The 15,703-nt window shown below is 43.1% G+C and overlaps 1 protein-coding gene across 3 annotated transcripts in view; it reads right to left on the bottom strand.

Moving 5' to 3' along the window:
- CRACR2A (calcium release activated channel regulator 2A) overlaps positions 1-15,703 on the bottom strand; it is a 50,645-nt gene that overhangs the window by 12,928 nt on the left and 22,014 nt on the right. Inside the window, exons 9-14 of one of the 3 annotated variants that reach the window (XM_086609675.1) lie at positions 12,218-12,405; positions 10,107-10,178; positions 7,970-8,015; positions 7,067-7,161; positions 5,778-6,105; positions 123-255 (exon numbers count right to left, since the gene is read on the bottom strand). In XM_086609675.1, the coding sequence (XP_086465801.1) occupies positions 123-255; positions 5,778-6,105; positions 7,067-7,161; positions 7,970-8,015; positions 10,107-10,178; positions 12,218-12,405 (862 nt within the window). Of the gene's footprint in view, positions 1-122; positions 337-5,777; positions 6,106-7,066; positions 7,162-7,969; positions 8,016-10,106; positions 10,179-12,217; positions 12,406-15,703 lie in introns of all 3 variants that reach the window. The other 2 variants (XM_086609674.1, XM_086609676.1) reach the window with 2 other exon arrangements.

Below are 15,703 nucleotides of genomic sequence, written 5' to 3'. Positions count from 1 at the left end.
ATAATTAGAATATTCTACTTCCTCTTTAAAACAAAATCAGATTACTTAGGGCCTGATTTCACCAGAAGCTGCTAAGTACCACTGGAATAAAAATATGAAGCAATAATGTGTCTTAAACTTACCTACAGTAGCAGCTGTGCCTGGGAAAAAACGATCTTCACAAAACCGCCTTAAGAATGAAGTCTTTCCAACACTTGAGTTGCCCACAAAAATAATCTTGAATAAGCGGTCCGGGACAGAGTTTATTCTCTCCTCCTTCAAGTAAGAGCAAAGATTAGTCTCCAATTGTTCTATAAATCCTGTTGTCTCTCCCATTTTTCTTGTCTGGAAGGCTAACTGAGATGCCAAGAAGAAGAGATTTCATCCTATCATGTTCTCCATTATTCATAAAGCAATATTCTGGTTCTTAAAATAACTCAGCCTTTCAGATGTTTGCCATGCATCATTCCAGGTGCAGTGGTTTTGACTGAGCTCTGAAGCGCACCGAATATGAACCTTGGCGTGAGACTGCATTGAAAAACGCATGAAAACACCAAAAGAAAACGGTTTATGTTCATCCTTGCAGATCAAAACCTCAAATCAAAAAAATCAAAACCACAGCTCTGCTCAGCAGTTTCATCATATGTCAATGACATGGAGGAAACAGCACATCTTCCCCTAGATAAACCAAAAAAACATTATGACTTTGCTTCTGTTATGCCATCGGCAGATTCTTCTCTCTGTGGAGCCAAGAGCTTCCATGGAATTATTGCACTTCTACATCTGTAGATGAACATTACAGGCACAAGCATGGGGGAAAGACAGACAGAGAATTAGACCCAGTTAATTAGGCTGTAAACATTCATCTATGTTTCTGTCATTTAGGTTTTTTTAAGCAGAAAGAATGAAAATTTCTTCTGCCTGTTCACATCCTGTTTACTGCGGGCTAAACTTAGAGGATGCAGGAAAGAATCTTATACCCTCTGTCAAGTCTGTCATTATTCCCAAGCCCTTTGTACATATATCAGGAGTTGCTTAGGGAAAAACATGGTATCACCACCTGGTTTGCAGGGAATGCCCCTGCTGGCCTCTGCTCCCATGTTCTGCAGAGGTTGGGGGGAAAGAGAGAGACAGTGAGTTTGTTCTTAACGCTGTAGAAGGGGAGCAAGACCATGGATGCTCCTGGCATTAGTTTGCTGAGGCAGCAGTTGGGAGGAGGGAAAGGGAGGGAGGAAGGGAAAGACCCTCTGTCAGATATTTGAGGTACAGAATCCCAGAATGTCAGGGACTGGAAGGGACCTCAAAGGATCATCTAGTCCAATTCCCCTGCTGAAGCAGGACCACCCAGATCAGATCACACCAGAACACGTCCAGGCAGGTGTGGAACATCTCCAGAAAAGGAGACTCCACAACCTCTCCGGGCAGCCTGTTCCAGTGTTCGGGTACCCTTACTAGGAAGAAGTTCTTCCTCATGTTTAAGCAGAACCTCCTATGTTCCAGCTTAGATCCATTTCCCCTTGTCCTATCATTGGGTGCCACTGTGAAGAGCCTGGCTCCATCCTCATGGCAGACACCCTGACCTGCTGACTTCAAGACGACATCAGAACTGAACTCACTGCCTGACAGTCCTTCAAGGGGGACACTGAAGTCTGGCTTTGTAAGTGTTTTCTACAAATATACCAAACCTTAAAGAAAGAAAACCAATACAGAGCTGTCCTTCCTGGGGGGGGGGGGGGGGGGGGGGGGGGGGGGGGTGGGAAACACAAAAAAAAACCAACTTCAAGCTGCTGTCTTCCTTAGTATTAAAAAAATTCATTCACTGCTGCAAATTTTGGGGACAAAAATACACATCTCTTTCATTAGAGATTTCTTACCTCATTGTTCATTTCTCATTTTCTATTAAAATCTCAAACCCCACAGCAACTATAATCTCCTAGTAATACACACACATCTATAGAAAGCCCATTTTCAGTTCTGCTGAAAAACATTCCCAGCTTATTAGTCTGCGTGCTCTGGGAAATATAACAAGTCAACATACAACCACCAACTTGGCACCGTTTTCACAACGCTTCTGAGAACAAGAACTAAACACACCGACTACGTGACCTGCAATACCCTGTCCCTGGGGGTCACACATACCTCAGCAGCACTAAGACTCAAAGAGTCTTAAGCCACTAAGACTCAAGAGGCCCTCAGCTGAACTCCCGACGTAACAGGCAGTCATTTTTCATAGAGATGTATCAAGTCCACTCTTTCAAATAACCTTAATAAAACAAACTTGATGCTAAAACTGCATCTGAATATTAATACGAAGGGATGAGCTACTTCATAGTCTGCTTCAGCAAAGTATTGATGGGATAATGGAATAGCACTGGGATCTAAATTTACTTTAGTTCACGATGCAGTCTGAAAAAGTCTTCCCTAGACGTGACTTTTGAGTGGCCTTCATAAAACAAGTAGCCCGGTCAAGCAACATCCCTTCCTTTTGTGCAACTGAACACCAACGTGGAAGACGGCTGGTATAAACATAGTGTTTCACATCCCATATCGAAAGAACAGGAGGCAGAGGAATTGCATCTCAGCCAGAGGTTTAGGACAGAAAGTCTTGCTTTAATATCCATTACGGCTCCTTCAGGTGTTTTCCCAATCACATTTCTGCCTATAGTAACTGCAGCTTCATCTTCATAGCCACTCAAAAACGCTCAGCCTATTAACAGTTTCTGGCCTCATGTACTGCTGCAAATCCTTAGACACTTTCAGAAGTCACCTTCCATAGGATGGAAACGTCCGTTTCCAAAGGCAGAAAAAATTTGCATCGGTTCTACTGGCCTACAAGACGCAGCAGGTGATAAAGGATTAGCAGCTAAGCCACTATGAAGGCATGGAGAACAGGAGGGCTCCACGCCAGCAGCCAGTAAGCAATGACATCACGGAACGCAGCAATACAACACCGTGCAAGCTACTGGAACACAAAGATCAACGAGTTGGAAGATACAGCTTGTCTCAGATGCTCCATTTTCTTAGTGCACAACAGAGCACGACGAGACTTCACATCCCAGTGAGCGACACACGTACTAACTGCACGGAACCATTCTGCCTCCTTTGCTCAAGTAGTTCTAAATCCTACACCCCTCTTCACGCAGCAAAACACGAGGGGAGAGAAGGACTCGGTCTTGAAGGTCTCTTCCAACCAGACGATTCTATGAAAGACTGGCTGCAGAAGACAGTCTACTTGACATAGAATCATAGAGTGGTTTGGGTTGGAAGGGACCTCAAAGATCATCCAGTTCCAACCCCCCTGCCATGGGCAGGGACACCCTCCACTACACCAGGTTGCCCAAAGCCTCATCCAACCTGGCCTTGGACGCTTCCAGGGATGGGGCAGCTACAGCTTCTCTGGGCAACCTGTGCCAGTGCCTCACCACCCTCAGAGTGAAAAATTTCTTCCTTATATCTAATCTAAATGGCATACGGCCCTGAGACTCACACCTCATAACTCATGATGCAGCAAGCAGGGATTTACATTTTTCTGAAGTTTTCTCCAGCTCCAGTTGATGATTATACACAGAGCTGCCCTGAAAACACTTAATGAATCGAACGCCACTCCTCCTAGCCCAGGCATGCTGTCAGGAGAGGGAGCGCTGCATGGAACACGATCACTTCTGATGTCTAAATCTCATGGTCAAAAAGCCGTCATCTCAAGAGCTGTCCAGAAAGAAGTTCATCAGACCACAGCTGGTACACGGAAGCAGATGAAGCCCTACTCACACAAAGTGGCAGTGGTCAGACACACAGCCTGGAGACTCCCTAAGCAATGGAACGCCACCAGTTGAACAGTCGTTGCCAGGCCAGGAGGACCATGCAGGACCATGCACATATTTCAGTGCTGGGTAGACAGAGAGGTTATCAGAAAGGAGTATTCTGCTGTGGTTGTTTTAAAGTAAATTTTACAATACAAGGCAAAAAAATCAACCCAAACTAAGAGCTGGGCTAAGAAATTGACATTTCATAGAAAAAAAAATCCAATTCCCAGTTCTAAATGACTTTTGGAAACAAACATCTTGTTTACCCTCACAATGTTTCTTTAGAAATGAAAACAAAATGTTTTCAACAACCAGGCAGAAGACATTTTAGGATTTCTTCTCTCCCCTCCCTACTTGCTCTCAGCTGTTTTGGAGAAAAACACAGACTATAAGCAACAAGATGTGAGGGAATGCCCAGTTCCTACCCAGCTGAGGGAAGGTACTTTCCAAGGGGCATGACTGCCAAACCAGAGCAGGCAGGACAGGTTTGTCCTAGCTGCACCTGATGACCTATCCAGGTTTTGCTGTCCTAAAGTCCAGTGATGCTATAGTTTGAAAATGTGATATAAAATAAGTCATATTGCAAGCAAAAAGCATGCATTGTATTTAATCATTTCAAAGGATGAAGCTCTGTTCTGTGCCCCAGACTTTTTATTAAAATGTACCACTTGGAAGCTGTTATGTAACCATGGCATAATTCTATAAAAAAATTTTAAGATATGTCTGCTTCTTCTAAAAGAACTACATAATTATGACCAAGCATACCTATTTTTCCTATACTTTAATTTCTTCTAACATGTCCTTCAAGAATCTAAAAATGAGTAATACTTCAGGATGATACTAAAATTAGCAAACAAGCACAGCTAGCTCTGAAGCAATAGCAGTGCAAGAAGGACTTCAGACTACAAAGAAATGTACCTTCCAGTATATTGTTTTAAGGACTATTACTGCATGGTGAATTCATTGTTAACATGGATATACAAGCTAGAGGAGAAAAAAAAATACGGGTTTCAACTTGCTGATTAAAAGTCTTCTCAAGAAATAATTAAAAAGTAAAGATATTTGCTCTCATTATTTCTCAGGCAGTGTAACAGGTACCAAACCTGACTCAGAAGCACCAGAATGAGCAATGTCACTTCTTGGCAAAAAAAGCCCACCAACTCTTCAAACAAAGAGTTGCTTCTTTTTTTTAGATAATTGCTAACTTTCAGTGGATCTTCTGGTGTCATCTATCATAAGGCTTAACTTCATTTTTCCTAAACAGTCCTTCGGACATAAGTCCATGCACAGCTACCGCTCCTTTAGGTTGAGTTTCCCTTCTTTGTACCTTCAACGCTATCTGCAGTACATTTCCTTCTCCCTCTTCATGCAATGGCTTAATTTGTCATGCTTTAACTTTAAAAACTAAATTATTTTAGATTCGAAGAATAAAGCATTAGCCTTCAACATCATTCCATGTTTTCCAAGGTCCAATAGAATAGAATAGTTCCAGTTGGAAGGGAACTACACCCATCATCTAGTCCAACTGCCTGACCACTTCAGGGCTGACCAAAAGTTAAAGCATATTATTAAGGGCACTGTCCAAACGCCTCTTAAACACTCACAGGCATGGGGCATCAACCGCCTCTCTAGGAAGCCCCTTCCAGTGTTTGACCATCCTCTCGGTAAAGCAATGTCTCCTAATAGCAAGTCTAGATGCACCTTGACACAGCTTTGAACCATTCCCACACGTCCTATCACTGGATCCCAGGGAGAAGAGATCAGCACCTCCCTCTCCACCTCCTCAGGAAGCTGTAGAAAGCCATGAGGTCGCCCCTCAGCCTCCTTTTCTTCAACCTACACAAACCCAGAGTCCTCACAGGACATTTGTTCCAGCCCCTTCACCAGCTCTGTTGCCTGCCTCTGGACCCAATCAAGTACCTTCACATCCTTCTTAAATTGTGGGGCCCAGAACTGCACACAGTACTCAAGGTGAGGTCCTCTTTGCCCCCTTACATTTGACAGTGTTTCCTTCCCTACAGGCTGCTCTCTGGAAGACGACGGTGAGTGTTCCATTGATTTTTCTGTGTTTTTCTTAGCCATTTCCATCTCAGAAGAATTGTTCTCATCTTCTCCAGTCCATCTGTTCAGCTGTTTATCAACCAGCCTGTCAAGAAGCTGGGGTAGGTGATCTTCCTCGATCGATATTATTCTTTGGAGATGCGATGCTTTAGACTTTCCTCCAGTGGCTCCAGCATCAGGCTCTCCAGAGAGAATTCCATTCAGTCCAGCAGAATTCATTCTCTTGGAGCTATTGAAAACATCTTCTTCTTCAACTGAACAGCTAGACAGAGAAAAAATTTAAGTACATCGTAAAAACACGGATTCCTATTGTTTTATTCTAGTGTAACTGAATTTCATTTCTCATGTTTCTTACTACTCACAGCAGGCACAGTAGATTCAGTCCAATGTCTACTGAAAAGCTTGATAACTATAAGCATTACGGGGAAAGCTAATAACTTATCAGGAAAACCCGAACCAGAACACAAAACATAAGATTAGCCTCATTCTGACCTCATGGAATAGCTCAACTAAATTTGTCTACTGTGATTTCCTACTCCTCTCTAAGCCAGAGGAATAAAACAACCCCCAACCCAGATCCTTTCCATGTGTAATCTAATTCTGTCTCCAGCAGATAGAAGGGAGTTGGGTTTGTCTAATATGGATGAAAAAAAGGCTAAGTGGTGATTCAACAGAAGAGTGGAGATAAAACAGATCCAGAGTCTTCTCAGATGTGTGCAATGACCACAGATGCAAGTTGCAATAAGAGAAAGGCTGACTTGATACAGGGAAAAAAAATTCTTCATGAGACTGGTGCAGCAAGGGAACAAGTGCCCAAAGCAGCTGTGTGACTTCCAGCCAGGTGTTCAAAAACTCAACTGAACAAGGCCCTGGACAACCTTCTCTATCCCCAGCTACCAAAACCCCATCACATAAACCCAACACATGCTCTGTCAGAGAGTTACCAAGGACACTGTACCACACCAACACAGGGTCACGGGCAAGCTTCTGTGCCTCCCGGAACATACCCACCCGCAGCGGGGAAGCCTCTTGCCTTTGCAGACAGTACACTTGTTTTACGTAAAAATTAGCCTCTATTTCTTAAAGAGCACAGGAATCTTACAGCAACAGACACTTTAAAAGAGATGTTTTCAAAAGTCTAAAGGTATGAGAAAGAAAACGTTCCACATCTTTCTCTAAGCCCCACTGTCCTCCAACAGGGAACACATGAATAAAGTTCTTACCTGATAGGCAGCATCTTGCCCTCTATGTATTTCCCAATGACAGACCCTGATCTTTGCTTCCAGCTGGCTTCTGGAGCACTTGTTTTGCATTTCTGCTGAAATACAGAACACTTCTTACTAATTCACTCCTGTTGTTCATCACTTCATTCCGAACGCTTAAATAATGCAATGAATATGAAAGAAAAATCTGTAGAAAAAAGTCCTAGAGCTATAAATGCTTCCAAATCCTGATTGATCAACAATCAGAACATGGAAACTCCAGATCCTGCAAGAATTCATCTTTATAAACTAAGTGGACCACAATAAAACAGGATAAGGTCACGAAAAGAAGTCAATAGATACATGATGATTTACACGAGCAGCTTCTTGTACGAGTAAGAAGACAAACCAGTGTAACCAAGTGGCTTTAGTCTCCTTCAGCCAAGGTACTTCTGGAACTTCTCAGGGGCCCATTCTCTGCTGCTGGATAAAGAGTTCATGTGGTTTGCTCCTACCCAGTACCGACAGGTGTTCAGGTACTGATTCAGGTACTCAGATACTGTACTGATGTATAAACATTTCACAACACTAGCTACTCTTGACTCAATAGGTTAACACAGTTTAATTGTTCAATTTTTTAGGTTATTTCATCCTCTCGTGATCGCATTCATAGCTGCCTATAAAATACATTCATCTTTCTCAACAGAGCTCCAACTTTATAACTCTAAAAATGCAGCTCTTAAAATTGCTCAGCAAATTGAAAAAATCTTATTCTCAAGAGAGAAAAAAGACAACATAAATTAAGAACAGGGCAAGATTTAAGTGGCACAAGAGTCTGCCTCCTGCACAGCCTGATCTCCGTCTTTTGAGGCTGTTCTGATACGTGTTTGCTCAACACTGGGTTTGAAAATAACCCTTGCTTACCTGTAAAAATATGTCACGTTCATCTTTGAGATGTTTGTTCCTCTCCCTGCAAAGAAAACACAAACAAAAGAAAACACTGAGGCCAAGTATTTAGAACTGCTGACTTTTCTACTCAACATTCACAGAGAAACTGGACAATTGGCAATGCAAAAGGCAAGGCAAATGCACTTCAGTTTGCCATACCTCCACTGTTGATCATGCTTTATTTATATTCCCACCACAGCCAGTTCCCTGTCTGGCCCATGATCTCCAGTAGGGCTATGCTGACGGAAGCCAGCTGGCACCTGGCCCTCATTCTGTAGCTTACCAAAACAAATGCCTTCACACATAGAAATCAGCTCTGGGCAATAAGTCTTCACTTCCTCTAAATTAGGAACATTTAAGTCTTTCCACAGTAAAGATGACTTCTTAACATGGAAAGGGTGTAATGAACACCATCTCCATTCATCTGGTGGCAGCTGTGAAGGCCAGATGTGTCCCTCTGAGGGCTCCAGTTGTGGTTGCCATGGAAAAGTCTCCCTAGGAAAACATCTATCATCCATTCATTATGCAGAAGAGATGAAAACGTACAGAAACGGAGACTCCAGGCAATCAGCTGGCTCAGATCATATCTGACAACACACCTGCTCAGAACATATTTCCTTGTCTCCATCTATTGCTGGCCCAGCTACCAAAGAGCCATTGGTGAACAGAAACCAACTCTGCTGCCAGATGTTTCTATCTACAGCCCCATGACCAGCAGCGGGCAAGATCACACCATGTGCAGTGACCTTTGGGAAACACACTGCAAAGTAAGAGCCTTTCCTCAAGCACGGGAGCTTTTCAGGTAACGTCAAAATGGTCCAAACTTTGAAATCTATCCATACAGAAACGTTCCAGAGAAAATTTGCTAACTATGGGTGTTGAGGCACTGGAGCAGGTTGCCCAGAGAAGCTGTAGAAGCTCCATCCCTGGAAATGTTCAAGGCCAGGTTGGATGAGGCTTTGGGCAACCTGGTGTAGTGGAGGGTGTCCCTGCCCATGGCAGGGGGGTTGGAACTAGGTGATCTTTGAGGTCCCTTCCAACCCAAACCATTCCATGATTCTATGATTTTGGGGAAAGAATCTTCATTTTGGCTGTACTCCCATCACTTTAGAAACAACAGAGCCTTTTAGTAAGCTTCAAGTCTCCTGTGGCCAGGCTGCTGCCACAGAACCAGCCTAGAACAGTTCACCATTGTTTTGTTTTATATTTGACTTTTGCAAAGGAGATTGTCCTACAATACCAAATTGCCAAAACAAAGGCAATCTGTCATGTGTACTACCTTCTACTGTGTGCCAGAAGAGGGCTTGCAAAGGCATACTATCTGTTGTAACCAACTTTGCTATCTTTGAGTCATTATCCTGTGGTGGCTTGACCTTAGCTGGCTGCCAGATGTGCACTCAGCTCTTCTCTCAGTCCCCCTCCTCAACAGAACAGTGGAAGAAAAGTTTACGGGTTAAGATAAAGACAGGAAGATTGCTTACCAACTACTATCACAGACAAAATAGACTCAGCTGTAGGACAATGAGAAACAGAGACAAAACTAAAATCACCTTCTCCCCACCACTTTTTCCCCAGGTTCAACTCCACTCCTGCACTCTCAACCCTTCTGCCTCCTTCCCAACCCTGAGTGGTGCAGTATGGGTTCTCTTCTACAGGTTGCAGTCCTTCACAAACTGCTCCAGTGTGGATCCTTTCCATGTGGCACAGCCCTTCAGGAACAGACTGCTCCAGTGTGGGTCCCCCATGGGACCTGCCGGAGAACCTGCTCCTGCGTGGGCTCCTCTCCGTGGGCTGGAGCAGACACCTTGGTGTCTGCAGGGCTGTTCCTCACACAGCTTCTGCCTACTCCTCTCTCTCAAACACTGCACAGTGTTTTCCACCCTTTCTTACACCCAAAGGTGCCACCAACTCAGCTGTGCCCTGCAGTAGACCCGTTGGAGCCAGCAGGATCCAGCTGTGCCTGGCAAGGGGCAGCTTCAGCCTCTCCTCTCTCGCAGAGGCCACCTCTGCTGCCAACATCTGGACATCTACACCCAGTATATATCCCAACATGATTTCACCCTTTAGTGTACCTTTTTAGAATGATTCAAGAAGTTCTTGATCATAGGGTTACCTTAAAAAATCCAGCTGCTTCAGAAGCCCTGACTTCTCTCTCTGTAAGGTTTCTGTCACTCGGTACACTTCCCTGTAACGAAAAGAAACCAGTAAAATTGTTCTAACCACAGTAACAACACTGCTAAGAGGCCCTGAGCAACCTCATCTAGTTGGAGATATCCCTGTTCCTTGCAGGGGGGTTGGACTAGATGACCTTTGAAGGTCCCTTCCAGCCCTAACGATTCTATGATTCCCCCTAGGAGCATCTGCATTTGAGATGTCAGCTTCTCCCAACGCATAGGCTTTATTCTAAGTGAACAGTTACTGATTTTAAAAAAGTTTATTCAGTGTAAGGCCCACAGTGCCACAGCAGTTGGAGTTAGCAGAGGAAAGAGGAGAGGGCTTCTAACAAAATTATAGCTTTATAACTTCTTCATCCAGAGAGCTTAATATGTGCTGATACATGGCACTTCCATCATTCAGAGAAGACATACTGCTGAAATCCTGCTCCTTCACGGCCACTAAAGACCATGTAACATTTTATCCGAAATTAGAGTTTCTCTTGCTGCTGGAACTTCATGTCAGGCTCACACATCTACATTCCCTTCAACTTCTTTTCAGTTCCTACCTTTAACCATTATGCAGTCTTAAACACTGGACACAGAATCTCCAATTTTTACACTCCATTTACACCATTTACTTGGACTTAATGCAACTCAGTGTCTGGCCTTAAGTGTTTTTTGCCTTTCAGTGAAGCCTCAAGTTCCTCCTGTGCACAGTCTGAACATCACACCTGCTTCAACAGCTCAGGTCTTACCCGACTGATGCAGATGTTTAAAGCAACACTGCAGGTGCAGTTGAGCAGGGCTGAGCTCTAATTCCATAAAACACTATTGAATCCAAAGTGCTTTGTAAATGCAGTATTATTATTCAGCAGTCTGAGCACTGGGCAGGTTTCCTCTGTAGCTTTAAAATCAGATCACTCCACAGGCTTTGCTCTGGATCTGAAAAGAGAGGCCTCAAAGAGGAAACAAACCACCTTGAGGAGGAGTATTTCTACTATCTACTTCCAAACACACAAACATGCAAAAACTAAAACTAGAGTTCTAAAGGCAGTGGCTCTTCTTTAACAATCAAAGTTCATGATTTATACCCTCAAGAAAAATTGAACTATAATAACTAAGTCGAGTTTGGCACAAAGCTTAACAGAAAAAGAATATTAAACTTGATCTAATATTCTGCTCTATCCTGAAATATGCCAAATAGCCACAGCTCTGAGGAGGGCTCTGCCAAAGTGCTCTCCATTGGCAACAAGAGGGTTTTACAGAACCCTCAGCGTTTTTTTAAAACTATCTTCCATTACATGGGCTTCAGTGAACATTTCTGCCACTTACAGCTTCAGGGTAATGTAACTTTGGCTTGCTGCAGAAGGCTGGAGCAAGCCAGGTAGACTAATCTGTCACTGAAAAGCCCCTTTTATCCCTCAAGATATGAACTGTAAATATTTCATCTTGAAAAATATTTTTTAATACAGTCAATCTGAAATCCAAAGCATTTGAACTGGAAACCTCAAAAATGATGGTTCTGGATCGCCACAAGGTTTTGTATGAGTTGTGATTTAGCTGCATAAGCTACACTTGATCTCACTGGCCAGGTTCCTTGGTCAAAAACGAGGTACTAGACTTGCTTTTGATGAAGAAAAGCAGCATATCCCAGCCATCTCACAGCCAGAGTACATTCTGAGAAGCAAGTTTCTGATAGATTTAGCTTTCAGGAGAATGGAGCATCATGTGCCACAAATATAATTTCTGTAAGGAATCCTATTGGTACTTCAAAACTAAGATATAGTTTTTAACTAATTAAACTGCTTTTTAATTCCAAACATCCTCAACAAATGGGAGGTGGGATAAGACTAACATTTTGAAGAAGTGGCAAAAGTTTCTGTAGAAGCCAGGTATGCTACAGAAACCATGCTGAATTACATGTGGAAAAATAACTAGAACAGCACGTGGCTTGGCTGGTGGTTTCTGCTTATGGCCCAAATTTCAACCACAGCACAGAACACCCTGAGAAGGAGGCTCACTGGCATGCTAAGCAAATGGACTAGAACCACTGCAGCTGGAGACTTACATTTCCTTCTCCTCATGTAGTCTTGATGCCTCCTCCTGGAGCACCTGCAACTGTTGTTGAGCCAGGCTTAGCTCTTGAGATGTTCTCTCCAGGTCTCTCAGCAGCTCCTGGTTAGTTAGCTTCAGCTTGGTGTTCTCTACTTTGGTTTCTTCTTTGCCACTGAGAAGTTCTGTGCATTGCTGCTCTAACTGGGACGGAAGAAAAGAGAACAGAAAGTGTAATAACTATTGGAGGCATCTCAGTTTTGAAGCTTTCAAGTCTTGGAGGTTAGTTGCAAAGGGAAGCTATTCTATGAAAGCCAACATATGGCTAAAACACATCTGATGCTCTTCCACTGCTCCGTGCACAGACATAATCACACGACAAAACCAAAGCCATTCCACTCTACAACTGAATTTCATCCAGTTCAAAAATGCACCAGGATGAACCACGAAAAAGCTGTTTGCAGAGCAGATTAGCAGTACATAGCTGATATTCACAACTGCTATTTTGGACCATTTCCACAAGGCCTACACAGAGCGGTGCAGAGTTCTGCCTAAAAAGTCTTAGATTTAAATCTGGTAGCTGACAAACCTTGTCATCTCCAGTAATACCAACAAGCAGTAACCTTGCTGCCACCTCAGCTAAATCTGCCAAGAACTGCGAATTAGAGCTTTTTTATTCACTTTTATATTCACTCTCCAAAGCATATACAAAGGAAGGACACATCTTCCCCGCGAAACAGGTAACAGCAGATGACAGCGGGTTCTGCTACATGAAGAAGTTCCAACTGCCACCTTGCTAACTGAGCAAAGACAACAGAGCAAAAGCTAAATAAAATTAGTCCACTTCATATTAGGGAAGGCACTGATGACCTGAAGATACGAAAGACTCAGTCATTTATTTATTTATTTTCGGTACCCATTTTAAGGGATGTAAAACGTACTAGGAGCATTACAACAATACCAGTTCAACCCTTCAGATCTGAGACACAACAGAGGATTTTGTTTAGTACTCTCATTCTACATATCTCAGGGAGAGCTCACCCAAACCCAAACCTGTCCTCACCCAGGTCTGCCAGCCTGCTCACCCTCCACACCACCACTGTTGTTCTAGTCTCGGTTCTGAATACGACCTTAAGGCCCAGGTTCAAAACAAAAGCAGAAAATACCTTCTAGCTGGGACTATGGAAAGGTCAGGAACAAGAGTAAAGTGGGAGCATCCACCTCAGCAGCAGCCCCAGCTTAACATATCTGCTGAACTGTAGCCTCAGCAGGCTCCCAGTTCAATATGGAACACTGACTGGGCATCAACTGACTGCTGAGCAAAGTTGGTTTACACGGATAGATCACTTCAGCTCCTGAGTATCGCTTTTATTCCTTGACAGAACGACGTTATCCATTCTAAGTAAAAGGCTAGATGCTTCAGGCACTGGAAGACAAGACTTTCTTGAGCAGAAGTAAAAAGTGATTGCAAAGATGAACTTTCAAAAAGCTTAAGAGCAATCAATTACAGGAAGAAATCCCACTTAGAGAACACTAACATCCGAAAACTTAGACAGAGACTGGCCTGAAAATGTATCTGCAATGGTAGCCACCATCAGCTCCCACAAACATAGGTACTGATGTTAGAAATAATGGCCATAAATCCTGATGCTTACTCTTGAGAGATAAAGAATTATGTGGAAACTATGCTCCAAAGCAGATGCTCGTAATAATTAAACCCCAGGACACAATAAGAAGAGGAACAGTTGTTTCACAGCAATGCAGAGCTCCTTCCTTTACCTGCATCTATATAATTCTTTAAGTGATGCCAAGTACTGCTTTTAAAGCATTCATTTCAACAATTCCCAATATAGTGGAACAATCAGATGGATGTTCAGCTGGTATAGAATGGCATAGACCCTATAGACTTGAGCTGCTTATTGGAGCTGCAAATTGGTCATCAAGTAAGTGAAAATGGATTGGGAAAGACTCACTGCTCACAGCCATGTCAAGGGAGGGGATTCTGCCCCTCTACTCTCTGCTCTCGTGAGACCCAACCTGTAGTACTGCATTCAGCTCTGGAGTGTTCAACATTAGAAGGACACGGAGCTGTCAGAACAAGTCCAGAGGAGGCCACGAAGATGATCCAAAGGCTGGAGCACCTCTGCTGTGGAGACAGGCTGACAGAGCTGGGGATGTTCAGCCTGGAGAAGAGAAGACTCTGGGGAGACCTTCCAGCACCTGAAGGGGCTACAAGAAAACTGGAGAGGGGCTTTTTACAAGGGTGTGGAGTGACAGGACACAGGGCAATGGGAAAGATTCAGTGCCCTAGACCTTGTGCTGGACATCATCTGTCCCGGGTGCCTCCTTCCGAGACATGCCGTCACACGTTCCTTGAGGAGCATCACAGAGAACAGCTTGTGCTTGATCTAAGACATGTAGAGCACATTGACAATTCAAGATCATGGCAGCCAGCAAAAAGGAACTCCTAGCCAAAGGAATCTTGGCCTACAGAAGGCCAGTCAACATGGAATCAGATCACGATTTCAGTCCCACCAGGCAGAAGACCCTCATAAGGGAGACTCCATCTGCCTAAATCGGCAGAGACAACACTGAGCTCATCTTGTCCGGAAGTTCTCTTTCACATTTTTCACAATAATGTCCAACACAGGAGTAATTACATCGCATTAAAAAAAAAAAAGACTTAATCAAGTTTACTACCAAGAGGTTCTCATATAATCAAGCATGGAAGTTGTAATTAAACCGAGCTACCATTACTGTCTACAAGACTAGATTTAATTTTCACAGTATATTTCCATGCAAGAGGAGGAGGCAAAAGTGTCAGAGGCCTCTGGACATGGCAAACATTACACGGGTGGAAGCTAACCTGGGACACATGGATATCCAGGTGAATGAAGAGTAACACCAGAAAATGAGTGGGGTTATGGTATTACGAAAACAGATCTGAGGAACGATGACAGTCACTCTCAGAGATGGTCACTAGGAATTAGAAAAATATATGTACAAAACACTGTCTCTAAGTACACTGAGTTAAGCATTCAAATAGGCTAGGCTGCTGTATCAGAAATAAAAGTCTAATATTGTGTATGAGACTGACAATGGGTACCAATCAGCTGGCTGAAGGTCAGAAGTTTCAAAAGACATCAATCATTTCAATAAAATTATCTCACTTATCACATCATTAGAAGGAGTGAATCCCATTTGTCCAACACAGCTTCCTTTCAACAAAAATAAAATGAGACATAGTTTAGTTTTTATGGTACTGTGAAGATCCTGTCCTTCAGAAACACCCTTGTTGAGACTTATGCAAATTCACAAGGGAAGTTATAAATAACAGAAATTACAAATGAAATAGAAAACACAGTAATACTATCAATAATAAACAATGCAATTGATAGAAAAGGAAAACACAAAATCAGATAAAAACAATACTAATAAAAATCACACATTGTTCCATGTTTTCCAAGATAGGCAATAGTAGACAATAGGCAATATAGACAAT

This window comes from Tauraco erythrolophus, chromosome 4 (assembly GCF_009769465.1).
Source record: "Tauraco erythrolophus isolate bTauEry1 chromosome 4, bTauEry1.pri, whole genome shotgun sequence".
Classification (NCBI taxonomy): Eukaryota; Metazoa; Chordata; class Aves; order Musophagiformes; family Musophagidae; genus Tauraco; species Tauraco erythrolophus.
This window is presented reverse-complemented; position numbering and strand designations above follow the sequence as displayed.